At 60.4% G+C, this 26,528-nt stretch overlaps 1 protein-coding gene and 1 long non-coding RNA gene across 2 annotated transcripts in view; one reads left to right on the forward strand and one right to left on the reverse strand.

The window, feature by feature from the left end:
* Window positions 1-438: 438 nt before the first annotated feature.
* Window positions 439-26,528, reverse strand: part of EP400 (E1A binding protein p400) — a 99,013-nt gene continuing 72,923 nt past the window's right edge. Inside the window, 14 exon segments of the mRNA XM_045457784.1 lie at window positions 439-3,337; window positions 4,117-4,194; window positions 8,477-8,623; window positions 10,527-10,651; window positions 11,108-11,303; window positions 13,071-13,289; window positions 14,845-15,038; window positions 15,168-15,375; window positions 20,008-20,117; window positions 20,192-20,237; window positions 21,209-21,460; window positions 21,640-21,718; window positions 24,403-24,459; window positions 24,577-24,713. Coding sequence (XP_045313740.1) covers window positions 3,065-3,337; window positions 4,117-4,194; window positions 8,477-8,623; window positions 10,527-10,651; window positions 11,108-11,303; window positions 13,071-13,289; window positions 14,845-15,038; window positions 15,168-15,375; window positions 20,008-20,117; window positions 20,192-20,237; window positions 21,209-21,460; window positions 21,640-21,718; window positions 24,403-24,459; window positions 24,577-24,713 — 2,121 coding nt within the window. The 3' untranslated portion in view covers window positions 439-3,064.
* On the forward strand, window positions 4,360-26,485 carry LOC123587796. Its single transcript, XR_006707525.1, has 3 exons — window positions 4,360-6,307; window positions 19,651-19,654; window positions 26,475-26,485. It is a non-coding gene; the product is annotated as an uncharacterized LOC123587796 (long non-coding RNA).

The raw sequence follows: 26,528 nt of genomic DNA on the forward strand, positions 1-26,528 counted from the left end.
TCTGTGGATGCAGGTGACACCGCAGGAGCCTGCCCTCGCTTCTGCAGTGGAAGAAAAGATACCAAAAATAACCATCTGAGCTTTGTATGAAGTTATGCGTTTTTTTTATAAAAAAGTAGATTATTATTTTTTGTAATCAACTTTTTTTTTAACTACGACAAAACAAGGTAATCTAAAAGCAAAAGAGATGATAAAGAAAAGTAACGCGTGCGGGCCGTCTGCACACAGGGCCGGTGGGCGCGGTCGGCCTCCGCAGAGAGAGCGTGACCTTCGCTGAGAACCGCCGAGGGAGCTCGGCTCCTTCGGCGGCGCGGGCAGGCCTCTGCCTCCGACCCCGCGTTTCCCTTTGTTTCTTCTTCACACAGACGTAACAGACACGGCTAGCGTCTTATTTTAACGAGAATACTAGTTTTCTATGAAAGAGAAAACGAGCAAACGTATAAAAAGGTCATTTTATTACACCTTTTGTTTGGCGGGATACGGTGCCCTTTTTAAAATCCTACTATTCAAGTACAAATGGTCATGTTTACAAAATACTTACAATCTCAGTCTTCCCGCTTTATATTTTACAACACGACAGCTGTCTGGTCACACAGGAAACGGAAGATGGTGGAGACCTCAAATGGGAAAGCCCTGCCTCAACAGGCATCGAATCCGGCCAAGCGTGGGGTCCGGCTTCCCGCTCCCCACGGGGTCTTAGACACAGCCTCCCGCCCTTAACTGGAGTGAACGTCTCTTCGTAAAGGATATGGGGAACTGCGCCCCGTGGCGGCCGGGTGGAGCGTGACAGCGCTCTGGCTGCCGTCGTTCTCGGTCACTACGGGCCAGGCAAGAACCCGGCTCCCGGGCAGTGCGGGATTCCGCTCACAGAACCACCTGAGGTCTGCGCAACCCCCCCCCCCCCCACCGGTACTCAGTTCTGAAACACGGACAGTGAACCTTCACGACAGAAGACCGAGAAACTACACACCGGGAGGAGGAGGTTTACTGGAATGACCACTGGGGGCTGCGGGGCTGCTGGTGACGTCTAAGGAAAAGAGAAGTAACACGTCTCCTGCTCTGTATTCTGCGTGAGGGGACCCGCGAAGGAGACCCCCTCAGAGACGAGAGACTCCTGTCACGCACTGAGAAAAGGGCGGGGGCTCCACGCCACGAACGCTCTGAACCCCAGGTCAGTCCTGAGCGACGCTCCGAATCCTGTCCTGGTGTCCAGACTAACAGAGGACCGCCATCCGGGCAGCCCCGCCTCGGGGACGCCCCAACAGGTGCAGCCACCACCTGCTCCAGATGCAGACTGCCAGCACCACGAAGGGCGAGGGGAACACGGACCGGGCGTGCGGAGGAGGAGCTGCGACAAGACAAGGGGGCTCTGGGGCACGGCTGGGGACGAAGAGGGGCAGGAATCCCCTCCGCACGCACAGAAGGAGCATGCACAGAGCGCCCCCAGCACCCTGTGGTCCCTCCTGACGGCGCCTGCCACACCTGAACCAACAAGCGTGGTTGTAAGAAAACAAGAGTAGAGGGCTCTTTGGATACATTCGAGTTAACCGAAACGCTAAGTCCCTTTCCAAATTCCCACCCAGAGCTCAACAACGAGCTGCCTCCTTGCTTCGGTAAATGCCCCCGTATTACCGTCCACGTACACTGAATGGCAACAAAAACATACGGGCCGCTTTCCTTTGTGTCACTTCAAGTGGTACAACGAGGGGAGAACACGCGAAATTAGCAGGTCAAAGCCCTCAGGATGCCCACACAGACCTAAGACAACCGGATTTCCTGGACCGAGTGACATAAAAGAGGCACGGAGACAGAGCAGAGAGGCGGTCCCCGAGCGGGTGCTTCTGCTGGGGTGAAAACGGCCAGGTGAGCACAGGTCATCAGCCGACCGAGCCCACTGCAAAAATTCCTGCTTTCTCACTGTAGTACAAAAATGAAACAGAGGCACACACGGGGCCTCCCCTTTGCCCCTCAGCTGTACCACCCCCTCGCCCCCAAATACCGCACAGAAGGTTCTCTGCTTTCCACAGAACCGCGAGGAGCGCAGGCGCTCACGGACGAGACCCCGGCACGGCGGGCAATGGAACCTGCCGCGAGCCCAGGGTGAAGAGTGGACCGTGGCCGCTTCGGCAGGCAACGCCTACAGGCTCGCGAAGAAGTCACCGTGCTCGAGGAGGTCTCCCGCGGCGGCAGACCACACCCGGGACGGGCAGGAAAGCGAGGGGGGCGATGCCAGGCACCCCTGCTCTCACCGGGCCCCCGCCCGCACTGAGCGCTCCGGGCCCCAAACCAGTTCGAGACCGGAGCCTCACAAAGCCTGCCGGAGCCGCCGCAGCGCGTGGAGTCCAAGCACGGGCTTCCTCCACGAGCGGGAAGTGTCCTGGAAGTGCCGGGACGGACACCGGTCACGCTGTGGGCAGGGCCTGTGGGAGGCCACACGGGCCGCTCTTTGGAATGGAAGTTCCACCGCAGACGGTATCCGGCCGACACCGTGGGAACACTTCACGAATGTGCTCGATGGGGGTCAGTGGTGAAAACGTCCCGAAAACGTCCGAACAGGCCCCCTCTCAGGAGGGAGAGAAGAGAGCACCCTGGGCCTCTCGGGTCTGAGCTGCGCTGCGTCAGGCGGTCTGTCTCCTCTCCAAGGACCGGAGCGGGTCCTCAGTTAGGTGTGCAGCCCCGCGTGGAGGCAGACGCGGTCAGAGACCACGGTTCAGCTTCAGAAGTGTTTTACGACCCACCGCGCACTCCACGCGGCTACCGTGATGCGTGAGACACGGCGCGCTAACGGAGGTTCTAAATGGCCTCAAGACCCAGTGCTACTGCTCTCGAGGAGAAACTGGAAGGTAGAATCGCCACTGTCACTTTTTTGACCGGCGACATACTACAGGGGCGGGGGCGGCGCAGCAGGAGGAAATGATCACGCTGCTCCGCTTCAAGGAGAACTCCGCAGGTGCGGCACATCTCAAATGACATCGTCCCCAGGTTCAACGACAGACAGTCTACCCGCCTCTGGCTGGGGGCGCGGGGCACGGCGACCCGCCCTGAGGCCGCCCCGCTCTCGGGACTAGGGGCATGGAGGCTTGGTGGGCGTCTTTAGCCTCACGGCGGGGACCCTCATCTGTAGCTTGGGCTGCTGGCTTGGGCTGTCGGAGCTGGCTGGCACCTGGGCCGGGTTGGGGACGCCGGGGCTCTGCAGCTGGGCCGCCGCGGTCGTCACAACTTGCTGCTGCATGAGCTTCTGCTGCACCACCTGCGCCGTCGCCGTCACCGTGGGGATCATCTGCACCTGCTGCCCGGCCGCGGGCGCCTGGGTGAGGGTCACGGTCTGCGGGGAAGCCTGAGCCAGAACAGTTAGAAAACACGCGCGGCCTAGAAAACACAGGTCTACTGACGTGACCGACAAAAGGTCCTTGGGGGTGGGGAGGGGGTGCGAGGCCTAATTAGCACCAGTGCTTTTGTGAAACGTGAAACCACGTGACGGATCCAAGGATGCACTCTGGTTTCCGACTGCACAAAAGCAGGGAAAAAAGCCACCGAATGAAACCACTGCTGCTCTCAGGCGAAGGCTGACGACGGGGCGCTGGTGGCGGGATCAGCTCTTCAGACTAGCTGGTTCCTTGAAATCCACACGCCCGCGTGACTTCGAATGACACTTCGCTAAAGCACTGCTTTGTACGGCCGCATTTGGTAGCAACAGATACAAAGGCAGGAGCCTGATGGTTAGGTGACAAGGGTCACCACTGTCCCCAGCAGTCCTTACCCTTCTAGGACCCAAAGTCACTGCGAGCAAACAGTTTTCTTTCAGTGTTTCCCTAAAACTAAGGTATGGGGGCTTCGGCCTGTAGGTGTATCTGAAGTCACCAGTGAAGCAGTGACCCTAGAATAAGCCCCTGATTTCTGAACCGAACACGTACGTTCAGCTTTGTCCTGCTGGCCTAAGGGTTTCAAGAATCCTCCCCGAAGTGAATTTTTTCTGAATTATGAAAATCGAAAGCGATTCTGTTAACATTCTACTTTCTCACAACGAAAACCAAGAACCTCCCTAAACGGAAACATGAAGTTTACTGAGAAGTTGGCGTGAGACCCCCCAGAGGGCTGTGCGTCTGTGGGTCCTACCTGCTGGGAAGCAGAGGCGACCTGCTGGATGCTGGCCACGGGCGTCTGCTGCTGGACGACTTGAGGGAGTTTGGCAACCTTCGACAAAACAAAGAAAAGCCAAATGCAGAATTCAAAAGAACATATGCACAGAAAGAGAGTTTGCTCCCCCTTTCTTTCCTTCAGCTCTTAATAAAAGCAAAAACAGGGGCGCCCTGGGCAGGCTGAGTCGGTTAAGCGTCCGACTTCGGCTCAGGTCCTGACCTCACAGTTCATGGGTTTGAGCCCCACGTCGGGGTGTCACTGCAGAGCCGGCTTCACATCCTGTCTTCCTCTCTCTGCCCGTCCCTCTCTCGTGCTCATACGCGCGCTCCCTCTCTCTCTCTCTCAAAAGTAAGTAAATGTCAACAACAAAAAAAAGCAAAAGCAGAACAGCATCCAAGTGACCCAGAAGAGCCCCTCTCAGATTGCTCACCTGGAGCCTGAGAGACCCCGCTTACCACGCTGCAGGGGGACCGTGCCCGCCTCCGCAAGCTGCAAGCGGGTCTAACTAGCAGCTTCTCCTGGTCTCGGGTCTCAGCCACGTTTTTTCTTTTACTAAGAACTGTTTGTATGGGAGAGTTTATGTAAGAGAAGTAAATCGAGGACAGAAGGAAATAGTTTAGCGTCTCCAGAGTTCTCGGAAGAGTCCCTTCTTCGAGCCTGGGCAATGTCCCGGGAGGGCACCCCCACTGCAGCTAAGGCTCAGCCTGTTCCCACGATGCACCGACATTTCATCACGCTGCCATATTCTTCTCAATCACGACTGAGATCTCCCTTCCCGACAAAGTGCCGCTTCCCACCCCGCCACTGCCTTTCGCAAATGTTCCGCCACGTGCGTACGTGGCTGTCCCGAGGCAGAAAGAGGATTCTGACCACTTGGGTCTACCCGGGGCTGTCGGTTCAGAGGCAGATCAGGCTCCTGAGTGGGCAGCTGCTGGGGGCCGGGCCGGGACACTGCTGCCTGTTCTAACTCATAGAACAGGGATGAAATTAAGTCTTTTCTGAGACAATTCTGGAGCAAATGTGAAATTTCGTGACACACTTGTAAATGACAGAGCTCCAAGTAAACGCTGGTTCTCATTATAAAACGTGAAATTACGCGGAGAGCACACACTAGTTCACTGTATTAAAAATCGTCACAGGATTTGCTGGGACAACGAACGCGCCCAAGTCCTCCGCAGCGCTGACCAGAAACAAAGACTCGGGCAGTTGGATGAGGGCCCCACTTGCACACAGCGGGCCGGGACTCTGTGGGCACACCACGAAACACGGAGACCCTGTGGGTGACACGGACACATCTTAAATGCGTCCATGAACTCGCAAGAGGCGAGGAAGTCCCGGTCCCAAACCGCGGCCACGGTGGCACCCAGAGTGATGGGCGGAGGCGCTCACACCCTGAGAGCACGTGCTCCGTGAGGAGGCCCCGCGGGGGATTCTCACGGTCGCCAGGGGCGCGGCAGACAAAGGGCCGAGTTCAGATCCATGGTCAGTGAGGCCCCACTGTGGTTCCGTCACCGGGAGGGGATCTGCGAGGAAGTGCACCGCCTGAGGCCCTGGTGCTGGCGGGGGAGGGGACCCAGGCGCAGAACCCAACTGACATTACCCGAGGGACACCGACCCTCAAGCCACAGCGGATCTGGCCCTGGCGGAGCCCCCGGGAGCCCAGCAGGAGCAGGAATCGGCCTGCAACCCAGAGCTCAAAGCAATCCCAAAGACGGGCTTCAAGGAGCTGGCTCACAAGAAGGTAACTACTATGAACACAGTCACCGAAACAATAGCAGCAGAGACATAAAATTAAAATCCTTAATTTAAACGTAGCTAATAAGGGATCTAATATAAAGAGCAAAAACGGAGGGGCACCTGAGTGGCTCAGTCGGTTTAAGTGTGCAACTTCAGCTCAGGTCATGACCTCACGGTCTGTGGGTTCAAGCCCTGTGTCGGGCTCCAGGCTGACAGCTCAGAGCCCGGAGCCTGCTTCAGATTCTGTGTCTCCCTCTCTCCCTCTGTCCCTCCCCCACTCACGCTCTGTCTCCCTCAAAAATAAACATTAAAAAAGAAAAAAAGCAAAAATGGAAAAAAACATAAGGAGAAGTGCACAACCAGAGTGAGAGACTTTTAACACATCTGTGCAGTAACTGACAGGACGGGCATCGGTAAGGACGCAGAAGTAGTAAACTTGACCCAGTGACAGGATGGCCTGACAACCGTGCCCGACACTGCCAGAGAGCCAGAATCACTGGCGGACTGGGTCTGGAGTGTGCGATCAAGAAAGGACAGCTGCTGTGGGTTTGGCCCAGGCGAGGCCGAAGGTCAGGTGAGGCCAAGGCCCCGCAGAGGCCACACGTCTTCGGGGACCTGTCCAAAGGCAGTTAGGACCAGAGTCTGGAACAGGAGTAGCAATCGGCTGCAGGTGTGAATCTGGAGTCATGGGCACAGAGACAGGACTGGGGCGTCGAGACTGGGAGGGATCACCAAGGGAAGAAGAGCCTCTAAAAACACTTTTAAAACGCCACAAAAAAAAGGGAACAAAATTTCTAGCAAACTAGGTGAAGAAGAAAATTGTCTTGCTCTAATGAAGGATGATTTAACAAATCAGACCTTGCAAAGATGATCACGTGAACAGATACGGCTGAGCCTCCCGTCCACTCTGTCGGGGCCTCTGCGGCCTCACGGGCACAACAAAGCAGGAAGAAAAGGGCAGGGGAAGAGCAAGGCTCCAGCCACCACTCTGTGCGGGCCATGTGCCGGGGGACAAAGGAAGCGCAGGAGACCACGGATGGACTGTCGAAGGAACAGGGCTTGATGGAGGCATCCGGATTCAAAGGTCAAGGTACAGAGATTGTGCAAGGCACAGACAGAAAACAGAGACTCAGAAACACATGACTACAAAAGCATCAGAAATGTTCATTAAGTAGGAACAAATCCGATACGAGAGATACGGCCTTCCTGAAAAAAGCCAGAAAGCCTAGTTAAAGGGCATTAAAGAAGTTAAACGACAAAAGACACGTGACGCTGGTGAATCTCCAGTCGAGCTGCAGAGACGTCAGCTCCCCCCAGATTCATCCGCAGAGTCCAGGAATGCCGCACCCCGCTAATTCTAGCGCGTGTGCCAAAGCGAGCGGTTCCAGCGAGAATTCCAACAGCTGTGGCTGTGGCGTGTCAACTGCACCAGCTGACTCGAACTGGGAAGCACAGAGAGCCAAGAGCAGCAGGATGTTCCCAGCGGGACGAGGTGGGGGCTCTGCCTCCCGGATGCCGAGCCTCTCTCCGCAGCCCGAGGGACGGACACAGAGCGCGGTGCCGGAGAAGGCACCGCTTATGCCGGTACCACGCGACGGGTCGGGGGAAAGTAGTGCCGAAAGCAACGGGGTGTTCTAACGGGAAAATGAAAATGAATCCCTGTTTGTCTATCACCCGGAGAAAACAACTCCAACAAGGTTAAAAACCTAAGTGTGAATGAAAAACTACGAGGTTTGTAGAAGATACGGGAAAGGAACGTCGGGACGTCTGGGAAGGGTTTCTTAAGCAAGACACAGAAAGCGCGATTCACAAACAGGAAGACCGACGAGTCCCGACACGTTAAAGTTAAGAACTTTCGCTCATCCGGAGACACCACACCGTGAGTGCAAAGATTGGGCGCCGACAGCAACAGTACAGAGCCCCGAGGGCTAACAGCCAGGGTGGGAGCAGCGCTGGGAGAGCACGGGAACGGGCAGTGGCTCACAGAAGACGAGAGCCGCCGGTCCACGGGGTCCTGACAGGCGGAGCCGCGGCAGCCGCCAGAGGGACACGGCGGCACGCCGGCAAGCCGAGGCCAGGAGGAGGCCCGGGGGGCTGGGACCGCTGCAGAAGCCCGATGGACGCGCACCCCCCACAGCACTGCTCCCCCACCCCGGGTGGCCACGTGCGCGGCTCACATGTGCGAAGCAGCCCCCCTGCTGAGGCCCGGCACGCGTCTCTGCGGCTCCTGCCACCTTCTGTAAAGCAGCCATGGGCCGGCGGCGAAGCCAGGAGCAGCCCACACGGCCGACGGCAGCTGAGTGATGGCGCGTGTGGATGCGTGAAGCAGGAAGCTGACCGCTAACTCCCGGAGGAGCCTCACAGGCATGAAGGATGTCCCCGGAACGTGACCTCAGCACGGCCCCCAAGCCACACTGCTGCGACCCCACAGGCGGCAAAGCCAGCGAGGCACGTCAGGGCACGGCCACCTCCGAGGAGCAGAGGCCCATCGTGCGGCCTTCGGGATATCCGCCGGCGGTCACTCCGCACCCCACGCATCCGACCAGCCCGTGCGCGCCCGGTGGTGTTGCGCAGTCTCCGCATACGCGCTGCCGCTCACCTGGATCTGGGTCTGCACCTGCTGAGCCCCGGCCAGCTTCTGGGCCTGGGACATGGGTGTGGTAAGAAACTGGGTCTTGAGGGCTGGCTGGGTGGCATAGGTGACCTTCTGTGGCTGGCCCTGAGCAGCGATCTGCTGTGCGGCGATCTGGAGAGAGACGGCCCTAGGTCAGAGCCAGGCGAGGCCGGGCGTTGCCTCCTCGGGGCCAGCGGGGAGGGCCCCCGGCACCCCCAGCCCATGCTCCCGGCACGGCCCCGCCTGTGTGTCACCGGCCGTGCCCAAGTCCCCTGGGAGACCAGGCTGGGGCTCACCTTTACACCATCTGTACGCCCGGCGTCGTGTCCGTCCTCACGTCAGTGAGTGAACTTGACCACGATACAAAAAACACCCGCCTACAATTTCCTGAATCTAATTTTACGATTTGGGCACGTACCCAAAACCACTTGGCATAAAGGGCGAGACACCTACACGCATGACCTTTGCAGGTTTAATCTCATTTCTAGTTTTCTCTGCCAGAAGAGCTAGGACTGTTCCCCAGGCCGTGCACACAGTCTACACGGTTGGTTTAGGAGGCCGTGGCCACCCACGGTATTCTTTAGTCTTTCGAGCCACACGAACATCAGACCGACGCTACAGCTAAGGCCCCCCGCCCCTCTTCCCCGCCCCAAGGTACGCCAACCCTACAATGACACAGGCCCGACCACGGTGTCCTCGGCATCCTGGCACCAGTGCCTCCCAGCGTGGCCGGCTCTGCGAGCGGCCCCGCCCTGCATGCCTATGGAGCCGAGTCCCAGGATGGCCCGAAAGGACCAGGGAGGGGACTCGGAGTGTCTCCTCCTCAAAGTGTCTGCCACAGGGGAGACACTGCCCCGGCGGTGGGTGTGGCTCTGCAATCAACGAGACATACCTTTCTCAAAGGCCAACGGCTCCACCCACCCGGGAGGAAGGGGCAAGAGGTCCCGAGGGCACACATCTGGCACGTGGAGTGGCTGCTGCCAGGATGGCTCTTGCCTGAGCCATCACCCCCACCCCCCCACCCACGCCCCCTCCACCCTCCCGAACGTGTCTGCCCTGGCACGCCCTAACCACGCCCCTGGCCGGCGCGGCCCCTTCCCTCTGCCGTCCCCACAGACACTACGGGGTCAGGGGCAGGCGGGATCTCCACCCCCAGCAGGCCCCCGCAAGCGGGACGGCGACACTCCGGGAAGAGCCGTCCATCTGACGCGTGTGCCGCACGCGGGACCCTGCGGTCCGACGGTCAGCTCTGCGACTCTGAGCAAGTCATGTCCTTTCTCTGAGCCTCAGTTTCCTCCGGGTGACAAGCGCAGCCCTGCCCTGAAATCCGACACCGGAGCGACAGCCGCTCCCGTGCAGGAAAACAGCGGGTCTGACACGCACTCGGAGAACCAGCGTCATCGCCTACACGTCGGGCTGCGAGCTACCAGTGAGTACGCAGAGCAGCCCAGCACCTCACTCTCGCTTCCTGTCAGTGGGGCGCCTGCAGAGCGCACAGCCTGGGGACCCGAATCAGCTCAGAGCTACGTGCTCGCACACTTGTGAGTCGGCGAGACGCGGACAGCGCTCCTTCCGGCAGGCCCCTCTCCCCTCAGCTCGTCACTCCCCTCACGGCACGCACGCACGCGTGTACAAACACACGAGGACACGGCCCCTGCCTGGCTCATCTGAGCATAAGGTCTGCCCCGTACACTGGGGGGCCAGGCACTCACACACGGAGAGCTACACCTCCACCCCTGAATCCTTCCGGCCCTTTCCCAGCCGTGCAATTCCACAGCCCGCTTCCCAGCTCCCCGCAGGCTCCTGGCACCCGGGGCTCCCCGTCCCGTAACCACATTCTCCCCGGGAGGCCTCACAGCAGCTCCTACCCCGAGACCCCCGTGCAGCCTGAGTGCATGGGCACGGGGTCGTCAGGCGGCGAGGCGAGGCGAGGCTCACAGGACCCTCCCGTCCCACGCGCACACCGTGCCCGGCGGCAGGGCCCGGCTCGGCGCGGAGACAGGGTGGCGGGAGAATCCCCGCAGGAAGCCAGTACCTTCTGCTGGACAGCCGCTGGGCCCGGGGCAGCCTGTGGCTGGATGGCTTTCTGCTGCTGCACGGCTTGCTGCTTCAGCTTCAGCAGCTGCTGGACGTGCACGGGCTGGGCCACGACCGTCTGTCCTGTGAACACGACCAAGTCCTCAGTCACAGAGCTCAGGAGGGATGCGGGTCTCGGGGCTTCCCTGAAGCTCCCTGCATCTCCCCGAGCCGCTGGGTGGTTCAGACTGACGCCGTCCCTGTAGAAAACCTCACGCGGGATCTGTGCGGGACAAACGCGGCCACCCCACGGGTACGCTTACGTGGTTTCTGGGCTCATGAGGACGTTCACGTAAAGATATGGGGAGCTCAGAACGTTAATGGTTAAATGAAAGGCCAAACCTTGTACTTGGGAAGCCGAGGGGCACTCCGGCTGAAGGTGCATTGCCCTGACATGCTCGACGTGGGCGTCCAGCACGGAAGCCGCCAGGGCGGGTGGCCATCGTGCCAGAGGACGCGCTGGCCCCGCTCGAGGCTCTAAGCGCAACGGGGGGGGGGGGGGGGCGGGGGGGAGGGCGAGGGGCCACACAAGACAGGCACCTGCGGCTTTCTGCGGCTGCCCGATGGCCACACTGATCCCGGCAACGTTCATGGGCAGGGTCGTCACACCCGGCGAGGAGACCACGGCCGCAGGCACGGACACCACCGGAGGCTTCGCCAGCGCCACCTGGGCCGGCTGGGGCGCCTGAGCCTGCATCTGCCCTTGCGCCTGCAGCTGCGAAGGGGGAACCCGGGTCTAAACAATGAAAATAATGGGAGAGTCCAGAGATGTTCGGGACGGCACGCGTCTGTGCAAACATTTCCCCACAAGAGGCCAAGCGGTGGGAAACGATTCACAAAGTGAAAAGTGGTTGTCGGCTGAAGGCACGTACGGGGGCGTGGGCTCATCTACGCTTGACCTGCCACCGGCGAGCGCGGGGACGGGGGCTCCATGAGCCCCACGTGCTGCACACCCACGCTCGCGATCAGACCCTGCCACGCAGCTCGCACCTGTGCCTCTCCGCCCCCGATCCCCGGAGGAGCCCCGGCCTGCAGCGTCTGCTACACAAGCCGTCTCCCGCTCCTTCCGCTACGACTGAAGGCCGGCCTGCCGCCCCCTCCTGTGGCCCCTGCCACACTCTTCCAGAAAGCTCTCCCACGGATCCCACCTGTTGCTACTCAGTCATCACGCTGCTACCGAGTGCTCGTCGATTATGTTGCATCTTCGGAAAGGAAAACAGATCCACTTCACCCGTGCAAGCACTCGGCTAACCCTAAACCTACACACACGTGGGTGTGAAAACCAGCGTTGAGCCCGTGAGACGTTCTCACCTTCGTGACTTGCTGTGAAAGTGTGCAAGCGGGACGACTTGCACGTAGCTTGTGGTCGGTTTCTCTGCCTTTTGCCACATCATCGTCCAAAGCTGCGTGCTGTCCCAACGAGTGGGACGCCACTGCGCTATTTGGTAAAGTCCCCAGTTAAGGGGGACCTACGTCCCTCCTCTAACACGCCCGAAACGACAGGATTGTGCGCCCGGCACGTGGTACTCCTCCTACTAGTTCTTTAGAGGGAACAGACACAGGTCCCCGAGGTAAACTGGTGAGCAGCTTTTGGCCGAATCACTGGAACTCCCCCCAGAGTCGGAGCCGATCTCCCTCCGGCGACCCTGCAGGGGGCACGTGCCGCCTTCCCTACACCCTGGCCACCACACGTGATCCCCACTCTTGTTTGAACTTAACGTTTCTTGTGAATACAGGCAGAACCACACTTGCCTTCCCGGTTCCTGTCCACTCCCACCCGTCTTGCGGCCTTAGAGCAGGCGTGAGGCACACACACAGCAGAGCCTGAGCACCCAGCCCGAGCCGCCCAGTGGCAGGCGACTAGCAGTACGATTTGGGCAAGTTACCTGAGCTGTGGGCCTCAGTCTGCCCACCTGCACAGTTGAGTGCACACTCAAACCCCCCTACTCCTGCCTCAGCAGCAGCCTGTGAGCACTGATCACGTGAGAGGTCCAGGGCCTAGGGCGGCGCCTGGCCCGGAGCAGGGTCCCTGCCGTTAGCGGTCACTAGGGCCAGAACGGGGGGCTCCCCAAGCAGGACACAGGCTCGCCTGATGGGACAGTGTCTGGCCCACAGCACATGAGACCCGCTCTTGCCGAATCTCACTCCTCTTCCCAGACGCTGATTTCACTGCGACTTTCTGCTCCCCTTCAGAAACCTCCAGAGTCTCTGGGCCGACAAAGCACAGGGACACCAGAGCCTGGTTTTCAGGCCTCGCCCACCTCCCGACATGGGCCTCGTCCCCAACAGAGCCTGGCCCTCCCTGCATCGTCTGGCTCACTCCCCGCCTCCTCCAGCTGCCCCGCCCGCCAAAGCTCTGGGCGGCGTGGGGAGGGAAGCGCACCTATCGCTTTCCTAGGAGGCCCGCCAGAACGCCTAGCGTCGGCCTGAGCAAGCAGTAACAGTCCACGTAAACGTTCAAAGACATTGCCTCGGAAAAACAAATGCATCAACTGGAACTTACGAGCCGGGCCACCTGGAGGTTGGCCACGGTGGTGCCCGTGAGCAGGGCTCCGGGCCGCGGGGCCGTGACCGTGGCCAGCTGGGGGCTCTGCTGCGGCGTGGGTGGCGGGGCCTGCACTTGCACTTGTGTGGCGGGCTGTGGGGGCCCTGGCGGGGCCTGCGGTGGGGGGGCCTGCTGGGGCAGCTGCAGTTTCTGCTTCTGCATTTTGATCAGATGTTCCTAAAACCCAGATAAAGTAGCTTTTCATCAATATTAGCCGCATTCCAAATCCATAAATCTTGGTTTCAAGTTACCGTTGAACTATCCATTAAACACCGAGGTAGACAGTTGCTAATACGCAATATGCAAACCATAATCTAGGGGCTTTCTGACATTTTTTAAAAATGTTCTTTTATTAAAAACTAGCATTATTGACGCAAACTAGAAACAGTAATTCTGACAGATGAGTGAATTCACAGCAAAATTTCTTGGTTTCTCTCACTCGCAAACAAGCGACCTTAAATCCGTAGCCTATAAAATTTTTAAAGTCTATAAATCGTAATCCTTTTTGAACTTCTAAAGTTTATTAGGAGACGTGCATCAGCTCTCAACTTTTTGTTCTAAGTGTCTCCAAATGAATACAATCGATAAAGAAGTCTCATGCCTTTAAGTTAAAACATTAAGATGCCAAAACAGCCCAAAAACTATTTTAAGGAGTCAATTTTCTTTTTAGAGAACTTATGCTGTGTAATTCCTATCAGATTTGTGTCTACATGGGGACAATGACGACAACTCTGAAATCGACCTCAGAGAGGGCAGGCTGTGCCCAGGCACAGGCAAACAAGTGAGTGATCGGGAGGCCCTGGCAGCAGTGGGCAGGCCCTCGTGTCCTGGGGAGAAGCAGGACATGGGGAGGAGGGAAGGCAGTGCGGTGGGGTGGGGAGAGGGAGCTGGGCCCACTAACTTTCTAATTTAAGGGCCGTCCCCCAGACTTCTGCAGTAACGGCCATGTTCTAGACCCGGGCTGTCCCATTTGGTAGTCACAGAGCCCCTGACACGTGGCTGGCGCGACAGGAACTGAGTGCTTTCTCTGGGATCACTTCTGGGCCTTCTGGCTATGATCGAGTGTGAATGCTGTTATCAGGTGGCTCGTCCTTTCTCTGGTGCGCCTGGGGCCTCACTAGTGGAGCCTCAGCTGAGGGCTTGCACACCGCCCCCCGCCCCGGCATGCCCTCTTGTCCCTCGGCAAGCGAAAAGGGCAGGCCCAAGGTCAGGTACTTACTGTGGCAGGCCTGGGAACTAGCTGGAACTCTAAAACACTGTCTTGTTTCTAGCAGTTCTGTCTCTCTACTCACTACCCGTGCCAAGCAATGGCGCTTTTCCAATGTGGCAGATACAGTATCTCCCTTCAAAGTGAACGTATTTTTGTACACGATTGCACAGGTGGTGCAGAGCGGCAAAAATCAGGAACGTCAGGACTCAAATCACTTTGAGGAACAACACCGCACATGTGCTACGCGTCACCATTTTCTCTGGCTGGGGACGGAACCTCTACTTCGGAGCCTGAACTGCGGCACACAGCGCCAGAAAGCGAGCGGGAAGACACGTCTCCAGAGCGCTGTGACCAGGCCGCTCACACGACCGTGGGGGGGCACCGTACGGAGAGTGGTTGTTAAAGACGAGACAAGCACACTTCCCCCAAAGACCACAGCGGATCCGTGCAAAACACACTTGGAATTAAATGACAACGCGAGGCATCAGATGGCGTGCGTGCGGTTTCCTGCCAGATACTCACCGGGGTCAGCTTGCCGACAGCTTTGATCTGCGCCGGCGACTGGGCCTGGCCCTGGATCTGCGGAACCTGCACCTGGGAGGGCGGCGGCGGTGGCGGTGGCTGCGGCTGCTGCTGCTGCTGCTGCTGCTGCTGCTGCCTGAGCAGCTGGAAGTGTGCGGGCGTGATGGCCTTCCCGGGCAGCTGCACCCCTGCGGCTGGAGAGGGGCTCCGTCAGACCTCGCACGCACACGGCCCTCCCCTCCTCCCGTGACAAACGACCGCTCGAGGTCCCGGCTCGGTTTAACGGTGAGAAGGGTCACACGGGAAACCGAACCCGCCTTTACCTTGGGACACCTGAGTCACCAAAGACCGGGTCGGGGTCTGCACCGGGGTCAGGCTGGTAGTGACCACGGCCGAGGCTGTCACAGAGGTAACCGCGCGAACGCTCTGGGTGGGTGCCAGGGACACCAGGTCGGACGAGGCCGTGGCCGGGGAGCCGACCGCTCGCGGCTGGGTGTGGACCACCTGGGCGGGAGCAGGGCCTCCGGAGGTCTGCAAGAGGCGACGGGGGAGGCCGTCAGGTCACTCGGCGCTTTTCTCTTTTCTCGGTCGTGGGAGGCAGAGGACCCCAATCTCTGAACCCAAGAAAATGGAGCGCTTTCCGGATCTCAGCGGCTTGACAGGCTGAACGTGCCGACGGAGCGAGTTCCACTAAAGCGGGTCGGTTAACCACAGAAAACCAGTCTGAGACGCCGGTGCTCCCGTCCCCGCTGTCCTCAAAGACTCTTGTCCCCGGGACACTGTGAGGTTTGGGCCATCCTCCAGACGACGGCGCTCACTCCCCAGACACACCGAGCTTCTCCCGCCCCCGCACAGGCGCTGCCGCTCCCTGCGCCCCACACATGGACCCTCCGAGCCACGGCCGCCCGCGTCCCGCCACGAGCAGTGGGCATGCCCCACTGACTCCCCTGGTCCCTGCCGGCCCCTCGGTGCGGACGGCCGCCCCGTCCCCATCCCCGCGCGCGGACCCGGCACCACGCTCTGTGCTTCCCGGGCAGCCGTCCGGCTCCACGCGCCTCGACCCTGCTCTCCCGCCTTCCCTCACAGCACGTCTCTCTCCTGCTCTCCCCTCCCGAGCACGGGAGTCACGCTCGTATTCCTCTGGTGGCTCCGCTAAAATTACCCCGTGAACACTTGCTAGAGTTTCCTCAAAGGCGTCACACCGTGCTCCTCCTGAGAGACCGCAGAGCGTTTCCAGCACCTCGGTCCCCCGCTGACTCACACGCCGCCGGCCCCGCGCGTGGTCCCTGCTGTTGGCCCCGCGCGGAGTCGCTGTCGGGTCGGCGTCTGCCTCGTTCCTCACACCTTCCGTCTGTCAACAGCCGCCTTCTGCCTCAAGCGTGTTTCATTCGGCAAGGGCCCACCGGCTGGGACCTGTCTTCTGGGAATGCTACGTTACCCTCGTTCTTCAAGGTATTTCCGGAGGAGATGGAATACCAGAGGTGGTGGTCACCGTCACTAGCTCATCGTGTCGTCCCAGCAGCTCCCGGCCTCACGGCCGGCGAGAAGGAAACCACCCCCGGAGGCGGCGTGCCGGGCTCGGGCTACTTTCACGTCCCTCTGCGGCCGGCCCCGTGCGGGCGCGGGCTCCGTCCCGTGGTCCCACATCGGGCTGCATGGGGACCGGTCGGGATTTCTGTAAGTACGGATCAGTGCCGTCGCTCAGTTCTGGAAAACTCGCATCCTCAAATGCTGCCTTTGCCCGCCCTCCTCCCTGTCTGGATTCTGATGCACCACAGGCTCCCGGTCTGCAGCCTCACGCGCTCTCTTCCACGCACTCCCTGCTGTCGCCCACACGGCACTGGGCGGGACTCCTCTTCCAGCTAATTCTCCCAACTGTGTGTAAACACACTGTAGCCCGTTACCAGAGTTTTTCTTTTTTTCAATCCTGGTAACCATATTTCTCATTCCCAGACGTTCTCTATGGTGAACCTCGGACGGGTGTGGGGGCCACAGGCGCCAAAGCCCCTGCACAGTTGGAAATCCACAACTTTGCCCTAAAACTTGACTACTGTCCTCCGGCTGACAGAGAACAGACTTGTGGCTCCAACTCTGGAGGGAGAGAGGCCCCACCCTGCGCCGCCCCTGCAGGCAGCACGAGGGTGGAGGGAAGCTGGGGTTCACTTCTGGCTCGGCCGCGCGTCCCGGGAAGAGCCGCCGGGCTCCCGGCTCACGGGGTCAGCACCTCTGTCCAGACACCCCAGGGGTGAGCGAGCCTCAGGCTCACATGGGGTCCCCTGTCTGGCGACACGGGTAAGAGGCACCGCAAGGCAGACACCACGTCGGTGCAGTTTCTCTGCATTTCTTCCTCCTTAGACTTTGCCCGAATACATTTTTCGTCAGCTCCTTAAAACTTTTAAAGAGATGATGAGTCTTCTGTATCCAATGGTTCTGATGCATTTCATTAGAGAGCAGTGTAAGTAACAGGCCTGACCTCATTACCAGAAAGAGAAGCCCGTTCCTGGACTTCGAGACGGTCCTCCCTCTGCCCTTTTCTTCTCGGGTCCCATTCTGCGACACATGCAGCGTCACGGGAACTGTCCTAGAGCACACCTCTGCTCAGGCACTTCCCAGGGCTCCCAGCTGCCGGTGAACAAACCCATATCCTTCAGCCGGACACACAAACCCTAAGACCAGTGAGCTCAACGTCCCACGGTGCGAGCGCGCAGGGCCCCTCTGGGAGGGGGATTCCTGCCTCTGTTCAGACGTCTGTTTGTGCCCCCTGAACAGAACCACCCGCCGGGCCCCGTACATGCCTTCCCAGTGCTGAAGAGTCGCATGCATGGACGATGTCGTCCCGTCCTCTGGAAGCTCAGAGAGGCCTCCCTGGTACCTATCCCTCTTGGGCGGTCCCGCCGCAGGACTCTCAGAGCCCTGGGAAGTACGCCGTGTGGGACTCCAATTTCTACTCCCACGTCGCCACAAAAAGTACCTCGTCTCTGAGAGCTACTCAAAAAACACGTCACGGATGGACTACTTTACCTCCTATAAACGTCAAATGTAGAAACGGGTCTTTTTCAAAACAGAACGAGTGCAACGACTTGGGTGTCCACCCTCACACCAGGAGTGCTACTGGCCACGCAGGACATTCGTAATGCCACACGCCCAGCCACTGGCCACTGTTATTTATTAAGACACTAAATCAAAAGTGCTTTATTGCAAAGCATAAAGAAAAATAAGTAAAATAATCCTAAACGATACGTTAGAAAAACTTCTCATTTATGCCGTAGTACAGACAGTACAACTCTCCCGTTTCCGGTACACGGACCTATGAGTGTTCACAGGTGCATGTGGCCAAGCAGCCACCGCAATCTAGATACAGATCGTACTGTCTCCTGTCTCTACCGTTTTGCCTTTCCCACGTTATTTAAACGTGAGGCCTTCTGAAATGCTGCTCACTGGCAAACCTTGTCACGCGGGCCAGCAGCCCACTGTGCACGGCGGGGTGTTCCTAGAGGGAGCGGACGTGCCAGCGGGCCCTCCCATCCATTCACGGCTGAAAGTCCTGGGGTCGCTTCCTCTCCGAGTGACTATGAACGAAGCCCCCTGCACACACACTCAGGCTTTCCGTGCAGAAGCGTGCTTTCGCTTCCCTGGGGGAAATCCTAGGCGTGGAGGTGCGAGGCTGTGCGGCAGGCCGCCTTCCGCATTTCCCACACGAAGCTAAGACTCCGCCATCAGCAGCGTGAGCTCCAGGCGGGCGGCCAGGTCTGGTTTCTAAAGCCGCGCTCAGAGACACGCGCCGGCACACCTCACTGGGCCCTTCGCCTGCTTTTCCCTGAGGACTAACAACGTCCAACCCCTGTCCACGCCTGTTGTCCCTGCTTCTTCGGGGAGGTGACTGCTCAGATCTGTGGTCTGCTGTCTGAAATTGTTTTCTTACTGCAGACTCCTCATTCAATCTACAAACCGGTCCTTTATCACACGTGGCCAACAAGCACTTTCCAAGCTTTCCATTTTCTTAATATATTTCAGGCACCAGATGTTGACTTTCACAAAGGCTAACTTTCGGTCTCCGTCCAAAGCAAGGGAGCAAAGCTGTTCTCCCAGGGTTTCCGTGTACGGGTCCTTCTGTTTTGGGTTTTACGTTTGGGTGTACGATCACCTCGGGTGACTCCTCGTACCCGGCGGGGGCCCGGCTCGTGGTCTCGCAGGCCTCCCAGCGCCACTCGTTGAGAAGACCAGGCTCTCCCCTTGTGATCCTCTGGCGCTCTCCATGGAAACCAACGCCCAAGCGTACGGGGGTCTCTTTCTAGACTCGGTACCCCATTCTGCGGAGCTGTACCTGCCCTGCCACCGCCACCTCGTCTCGATCGCTACAGCAGCACCTGTCATAGGAGACACTTTCAAAACCAAGAGGGATGATACTCTACTTGTCAGAGCACTGCTCGCGCAGGGCACGTGCTGTCCTTGGATACGGGACTAAACTGGAAACGGAGATGTAAGTTGAGCCTCCTCAGTCTCGTTTATTTTTGTCATTTACAGTGAAGCACCAGGGGCAAGGAGGTGGCCAGACACGGCGTGTGTCTTGGTGAGTGCAAGGTCTCCCGGTTCTGCGCTCAGAGGGTCTCACGGCCCCACGGCTTTCCCTCTGCCCGCTTCCCATGCACAGGTCTGGCCGCCCCACGAGCGGACCACGCCTCCTGCGCTTCGCACCCCACCTGGCCCTCGCGTGCCCCCCCGTACGGTTCCCCCAAGAGTGGCCCTCTCTGCGGCCCCACGTCCCCCCAAGCAAACCTGTCATGGTACATGAGGCGCCCCCGTCAGTGGAGTCTGCGACCCAGCCTCACGACCCGCCTTTCTCCTCCCACAACCGCTACAGGGACTTCAACACACGCCCTCAGCAAGCACACCGCGGACGCCGTTCCCTGAACACTCCCATCATCTTAGGAAATTCAAGCTGGGTCGGTACTTTCTGCCCCACTGGGATATTTCTTTAAAAAGCAAACAACTTTTGGGGCAACCCCTGGCTTAGTCAGTACAGCTCCTGATCTTGGGACTGTGAGTTTGATCCCCACATTCAGTGTAGAGGTTACTTTAAAACGATAAATAAATACAAACAAATTCCACGGGGTCCTAAGTCTCACGTGCCACCGAAGGTACCCGTGCGCAGGGACAACTCACGGTCAGGGCTCCCGGTGCCACGGGTGAAGCAAGACGCTTATTAATTGACTGGAAGGTGGCGGCAGGGACACCCGCGATGGTGTTCACGATGACGTTTCCACTCACTGTGCCTGGGGGGAGAGACCTGTGAGGCAGAAGCACGGGGATGCAGGGAATTCTCATGGGGGCGTCTCGGACCCCTTACCTGTGGGCATGCTTGTCCCCGTGACGGACGTTTTAATGGCTCCCGCCTGCTGAAAACAGAAAAGCATCTGGATTTCAGGACAAGTTCTTCCCTGCGTAAAACCTCCGAGTGTTTCCACTTCATCGGAATCATCCAAACGCATGCCTGGTTCCACAGCCCCACGGCCGACTCCTGCCCCCTTCCTCCGGGGCCCCGGCCACACCAGCCGTCCCGACCCCCACAATCGCCAAGCCCGAGGCTCCGTGCTAGCTGCTGCCCACTCTCTCCCCACAGACTGCCATCACAAGGGCCGCACACAGAGTCCCTCCCCAACCACCCACCACTGCGCCCTTGGGGCCACGGGAGCAGGGGCTCCATGAGCGAGTGAGCTTTCTGACGGAGGAACCGTCCAGGTCACGCAACAAGCCCACTGCAGCGGACGCAGCTACAGACGAGGACCCACGACCCCCACGCCCGGCAGTGGCGCTTCCCAGAAAGGTCCAGGCATTCTCCCCATGTGTGACTCCAGCGTCCACACCGCATGGGGACAGGCCGTGCGGGCGCACACGGTGAGGAGCACACCGGGGCACAATGACAGCAGCACAGGACGTGTGGGATCACGAGTCAGCCTTTCTTTCCCTGTTCCGTGCGTCACTGTACCCCTCTCCCTGACGGGCACCAAGACCCATGTGCACGTGTGTGAGGGAACACGCCCACACGGGCACCGAGGCGAGGCGCGAGGGTCGGGACAAGGGAGTCTGCACGGTGACACCAATGGTCCCCGTGCCTCCGTGGCCCGACCTCACAGCGACACCTCACTCGGCCCAGCCCCAAACTTCCCGGCTGCCTCCACCTCCTACCCTGCCCAACAGCCCAGCCGCGGAGCCCAGCGCGGGCGGAGCGCGGCTGAGGGCGCCCCCTGTGGCCGCACGCTCCTGCCGGGGCAAAGCTGGGCCTTCCGCCTCCTGAGTGAGCCGTGCTTGTGTCTAAACAGACCCTCCGCACTGACCCCGTCTCCAGGGAGAGGTGTCCCCTCACCAGCACGGCGGCGCTGCCCACTGTCGTGATGGCCGGGGGCACCTTCGGCGGGGGCTGCGCGGGCTGTGCCTGGGGCTGCGCCTGGGCCTGCGGCTGGACGGCCGGTGGCCCCGGGGGCTGCTGGCCACCCGCTGCCTGGGGCTGGGGCAGAGGCGGGGGCGGCTGCTGGGGCGGCGGGGGCTGCGGCTGCGGTGGGGGCGGCGGGGGCTGCGCCACAGGCGGCTGCTGCGCCTTCTGCTGATCGGCCAACGCCTGCAGAGGCGGAGAGGAGAGGAGAGAGGAGAGAGGAGAGGAGAGGAGAGAAGAGGGGAGGAGAGAGGAGAGGAGAGGGGAGGAGAGAGGAGAGGAGAGGAGAGGAGAGGCGCCGTGGGGAGGAGCCCGCCCCCCACGCCCCCCACCCTGGCCCCACCCGGGGGCCCCGGCATCCACACCTTCTTCTCTTTGGCGATACGCTCTGCTCGAAGAGATGCAACCTGAATGGGAGGCAGCGGTTTGTCATAGTTGATGCCGCTGAAACACAAGAGCAGATGAGGAAGATAAACAGACACGCTCGGGGGGAGCGGAGTACTCCAGAAAGGCAGGGGGCTCTCACCACCCGAGCAGCCAGGTGCCAGGAGGCCGCTGTGGTCAAGCCCCCTCGCAAGAAAAAAAGCTGCAGGAATCGTCCGAGACCACGTCTCCCGTTCCCATTCCACAGAGAACCTTCCAGGAGGCAGGTCCGGTCTACCACAGCGGCAGCCGGTACAGCGCCCGGTACGTCGGGGGACTGAAACGTGTGCGTGCGCCCCAGGGCTAACCACCTGCTCCAGGCTGGGCCTCCCCTCCCCCAACCAGCAGAGCCATCAGTAGCCCTGTGTCCTCAGGCCCCACTCTGGCCCTCCAGATGCCCCTGTGTCCACGACAACTAACATCAGGGCCTAGCGCCGCCAACACCCCCGGCTGGCCTCCCAACGGCTCCAGGCTGACCGGCAAAGCCCAGGGGGAGCCCAGGGGGAGCCCAAGGGGAGCCCAGGGGGAGGGTGGGCCCCCTCAGAGCCCTCCCCATCCTGAGCCTTGCTCCTGGGGGGGCGCCCCCCAGTTCCTATTCCCTCCCCATCTCCTCGACGCCTGTCACAGAGAGTCCAGCTTTGTTTCAAGCCTCACGGACGCCGTCCCCGTTTCTGGGCCTTCCCTAGCAGGGCCCGGGCCGTGCCGCACCTATCGGGTCCCCTGCACGTCAGCCCCTCACCGCCCCCATGCTCGTGCCAGCCCGCTCGGGACGTCTCACCAGATCCCACCGCCCTGCCCCTGCTCTCACGTGATCACCTGGGCCTTCCTCTGGCGGTGGTCCCTCCTGCACACAGGGCTCCCTGGACCAGCCGGCTCCAGGCAGGGCCCCCACAGCTCGTCCTCCCCCTGGGCCGCTGGCCCGGCCCGCGCTCCTTGCGGACCCTCACCCTCGGCTGCCACAAGACTCCGAGAGGACAGCCAGCTGCGGGCCCACATGCCGGCCTCTCCTCTCCCCTCACCCCCACCTTCTAGCCCTGTCTACATGGGGCCCGTTCCTCTGACCTGAGCCAGACACAGAAACTAACTTGAGCCCCCAAGACACCCAGGCCAGTGCTTGCCTCACCCCAGCCAGGCTTTCACACTGAACAATCTCGTCCGCCCGGGCGCCCCCAAAATGCCCACCTCCCCGCTTGCCCCGCTCCCCTATCTCGGAGCCACCCGGGCCCCCTTGTGCTCGTCCTGCAGACCTGCCTCGTAACCCGTCTCCCTCAGCCCCACGATGGGTGACCTGACACGCCCTCGCATCGGAGCAACATCCAGCAGGAACACCCCCGGTCCCCTCTGCCGGGCTGTTTCGTGCCGTCTGTCTGTGGGACAGACCTTCCACCTCCATAAGATCGGTCTGAGTTTGGGGGCGCCTGGGTGGCGCAGTCGGTTAAGCGTCCGACTTCAGCCAGGTCACGATCTCGCGGTCCGTGAGTTCGAGCCCCGCGTCGGGCTCTGTGCTGATAGCTCAGAGCCTGGAGCCTGTTTCGGATTCTGTGTCTCCCTCTCTCTCTGCCCCTCCCCCGTTCATGCTCTGTCTCTCTCTGTCCCAAAAATAAATAAACGTTGAAAAAAAAAAAAATTAAAAAAAAAAAAAAAAAAAAAAAGATCGGTCTGAGTTTGTGTCTTGCAGGCACAACAAACAAGTTAAGAACGTGCCCTTCTGCTCGCTGACGAACCGCTGGGCCCAGCACAGTGCCAGGCACACAGCGTGTCAGTAAATGGTCCATCGCGGGGATTAATCTGCTAATTTAATCTACAAACACATACCGTGTGCCAGCTCTGTAACCCAGACCCCAGAACCCCTACGTCCACAGACACACGGGTGCTACATAACTCGAGTACAGAAGGCAGAGGCGGTCTGCACCGTGAAGAAACACAAAGGACCACGGTCTGTCGGCAAAGGGGGAAAGGTGGTGTGCGAGGGGGGGCCCAGGCACCAGCCACGTGGACATTCTGGGAAACCGTCCCGGGACCAGGAGGCGGGGAGCATCCTGCGGAGGCCAGGCCCACAGAGCGGCCAGGACGGGCCGCCGGGGTCTCAGGGGAGACGGGCCAGCTCGGGACCACGCTGACAGCGGGTAAGGAGGAAGCAGGGCCCGTGGTATGCTGCAGACCGTCGCCTGGACAACCAGGAAGGCTGGGCCCAGGTGGGCACCCAGGCTTCATCTAGACACGTGCTCCCTCGTCGTAAACCGTCCAACGCTCGGAAAGCAAGGGGAGCCTACGCCGAACACCCGGCCGGCCGGCACTCAGACCCCGACGTGGCCTCACCGCCCCTGCTTACTCGTAACCGCGCGTCTCCCTGCCCACCCTTCGGTCCGTCCTTTGTTCTCTTTTGCTCACTCACAGAGCAGGTACACTCACCCCGACGCCCGGGGTACTTTCCAGGCAGAACACGACGTGTGCCAGGATAGAGGCGGGTATGGCTGAGAGAGGACAAAGCCTCTCTCGCTGCCCTGCCCGTCCGCCAGCGTACCCCGCAGGCTGCAGGCAGGGACAGGCCCTTGTCACGAGAACGCCACGCGGGCAGTCGCTGGAGATAACCAGCCACCGCCCGGACGCGTCGTCTGCACGATTCACTGACCGCGCTGAGTCGAAGGGAACGTGAAAACAAAGACATTTCACATGACGAAAACGTGTCACAGATACAAAAATACCTTTCTGCCAACACGGAGGCGTGCTTGGGGTTTTTCTGAAAGGGATTCATGCCGAGCCTGCAGCACAGAAAGGAGACGACGGTTACCAGCGAGGACCGCCTGCGGGAGGACGCTCGCGGCAGGCCGCGCACGCTGGCTCCATCACGGGCGGAAAGGGGAGCTCGGGGAGCATACAGAGGCTTGATGGGGGGGCTCCTCTTCCCGGCCGTCATCTTCATCAGGTCGAAGTGGCTCGTGTACAGCTGGGTGTGCGTGGCGTTCTCGTCCTGGGCGTACATCTGGCCCGTGCGCAGGGGACGGTTGTTCTTACTCTGAGACAAAATTGAGGGCAGCGCGTCAGGCGGGCGGCGGCTGATTCGGAGGCCTGGCGCTAGGCCTCCCAGATCGCGCGCGGGTCCTCCTTCCCGAGGCGGCACTGCCACCCGCCGGCTGCGGGTCCTCAGGCCTCTCCAGGCCTCTCCACGCGCCTGCTCGTGTGAGCCCCGCGGAGGGAGGACTCCCCTTCCGCTGGGACAGCCGCTGGGCAAGGCGCCCGCGGTCGCATGCGTCGCGTGAGGCGGGGCCGGTGTGGCTGCCCCCACGGCAGACCTCCGCCCGCACGCACAGAGGGGAGAGGCGCGTGCGGGTGCCTGAGCCTGTTCTCGGGGGCTTCCGGCACTGTGTGTGGCTGGCGACCTTCCCCTTCACGTGTCCTACAGTTAAACCAAGCAGAGCTCTCTGGGACCGTCCTCTGCGGCTCCAGGCTCTGACCGCCCTGCCACCGGGAGTCAGACACTGCGTGTGGGATGGGAACTGAGACCCCTACACAGTAAGCGCCGTGCTGGGAGACGCGGTGCACGGGCACCTCCCTGCGTCGTCTGAGTGACGCCATTAAATCGAGCAGGGCGGCATCAGAGGAAAGCCAGAACGACAAGACGGGCGCGGGAAGGCCCCGAATGCGGGACCTCATCTCCCACGTCACCGTACAGGGAAGGAAGAAAGGCAGAGCAGGCTGGGGACCAGGTACGTCACGAGAACACCAGCGGCCGTGGCAGGTGGTGAAGGGGCTCCGCTCCCACCCGGCTGCGCCCAACACGCCGCCGCCGCCGCCCCGCGTCTGTGAGCGCCACCCTCCAGGCGGAGTCTGCACCCCACACGTGGCCCTCCACACGCTGCCTACGGTTCGTTTGGAACGTCACCTTCGTGCCCGACACGTGTTTTGTCTTCTCCTAGGGGTTAACTTCACGTGTGACAGAGGAAAGTAAAGCGTCAGCATCGTGTTTCCCGCGTTAACGCTACGGCTGTAGCGCTTCCAACACATCAGACCAAACACGAGATTGTGTGAGGTCTCGTCGGTGAAGGCACCACAGGTGCTGTGAAAAACACTTGCTTTTTTTGTTCTTAAACAAAAAGCAAACGAATGCCCTGAGACGAACGTTTCTGGGAAAACGAACACGGAGACGATGGAGTGATCTTCACCCTTCATCCGAGGACCGCGCGGGCCTCTGCCGCACGTGCCCTGTGGGGTCAGCGTGGGCGCAGGCCTTGGGACGTTCTCCGGAAGGGAGGCAGACGGGAGGCAGACGGGCGAGCGGCAAGACGGGAGGTGGCGAAGACAGCAGGTGACGGAAAGAAGCCCGCTCGGCTCAAGGAACGAGAAAAAGCATGCAGGCGGACGCTCGTCCGCACAGCCGGCTCTTGGGGGTAGGGTGGGGAGAGGTCAGGCCGCCGCCACGGCCGGCTTCTCAGGAAAGATGCCAAGCACCTGGCTGCTGTGCGTTCGGCACGTGCCATGCACGGTCGGCGGGACGGGGGTCCAGAGCCGGTCCTGCCACCGTGGCAGCCAACAGGCCCGGTGGGAGCACGGCAACGACACGGCGGGGAAGACACCGACAGACTCTTGAGGTAGAGCCAACGGAGCCAAAGAAAGGCTCTCGAGTTCACCCGACACCTTCTCAGGAAAGGAAAGGAAAAGAGACGAAGGTGGGCCAAGCTTGCGGACGGCACACAGAACTTTCCAGGTGTGGGACCGTGGCCCGCACCGACGGCGGCCGTGAAGGCGGAGCCGTGGGTGTGCGCCAGGGACGGCGCAGGCGACCCACCTCGCCAGGCTCCGTGGAGCCGGGCGCTGGAGTCCCGTGGGTGCA

The sequence above is a fragment of the Leopardus geoffroyi genome, chromosome D3 (genome assembly GCF_018350155.1).
Source record: "Leopardus geoffroyi isolate Oge1 chromosome D3, O.geoffroyi_Oge1_pat1.0, whole genome shotgun sequence".
NCBI lineage: Eukaryota > Metazoa > Chordata > Mammalia > Carnivora > Felidae > Leopardus > Leopardus geoffroyi.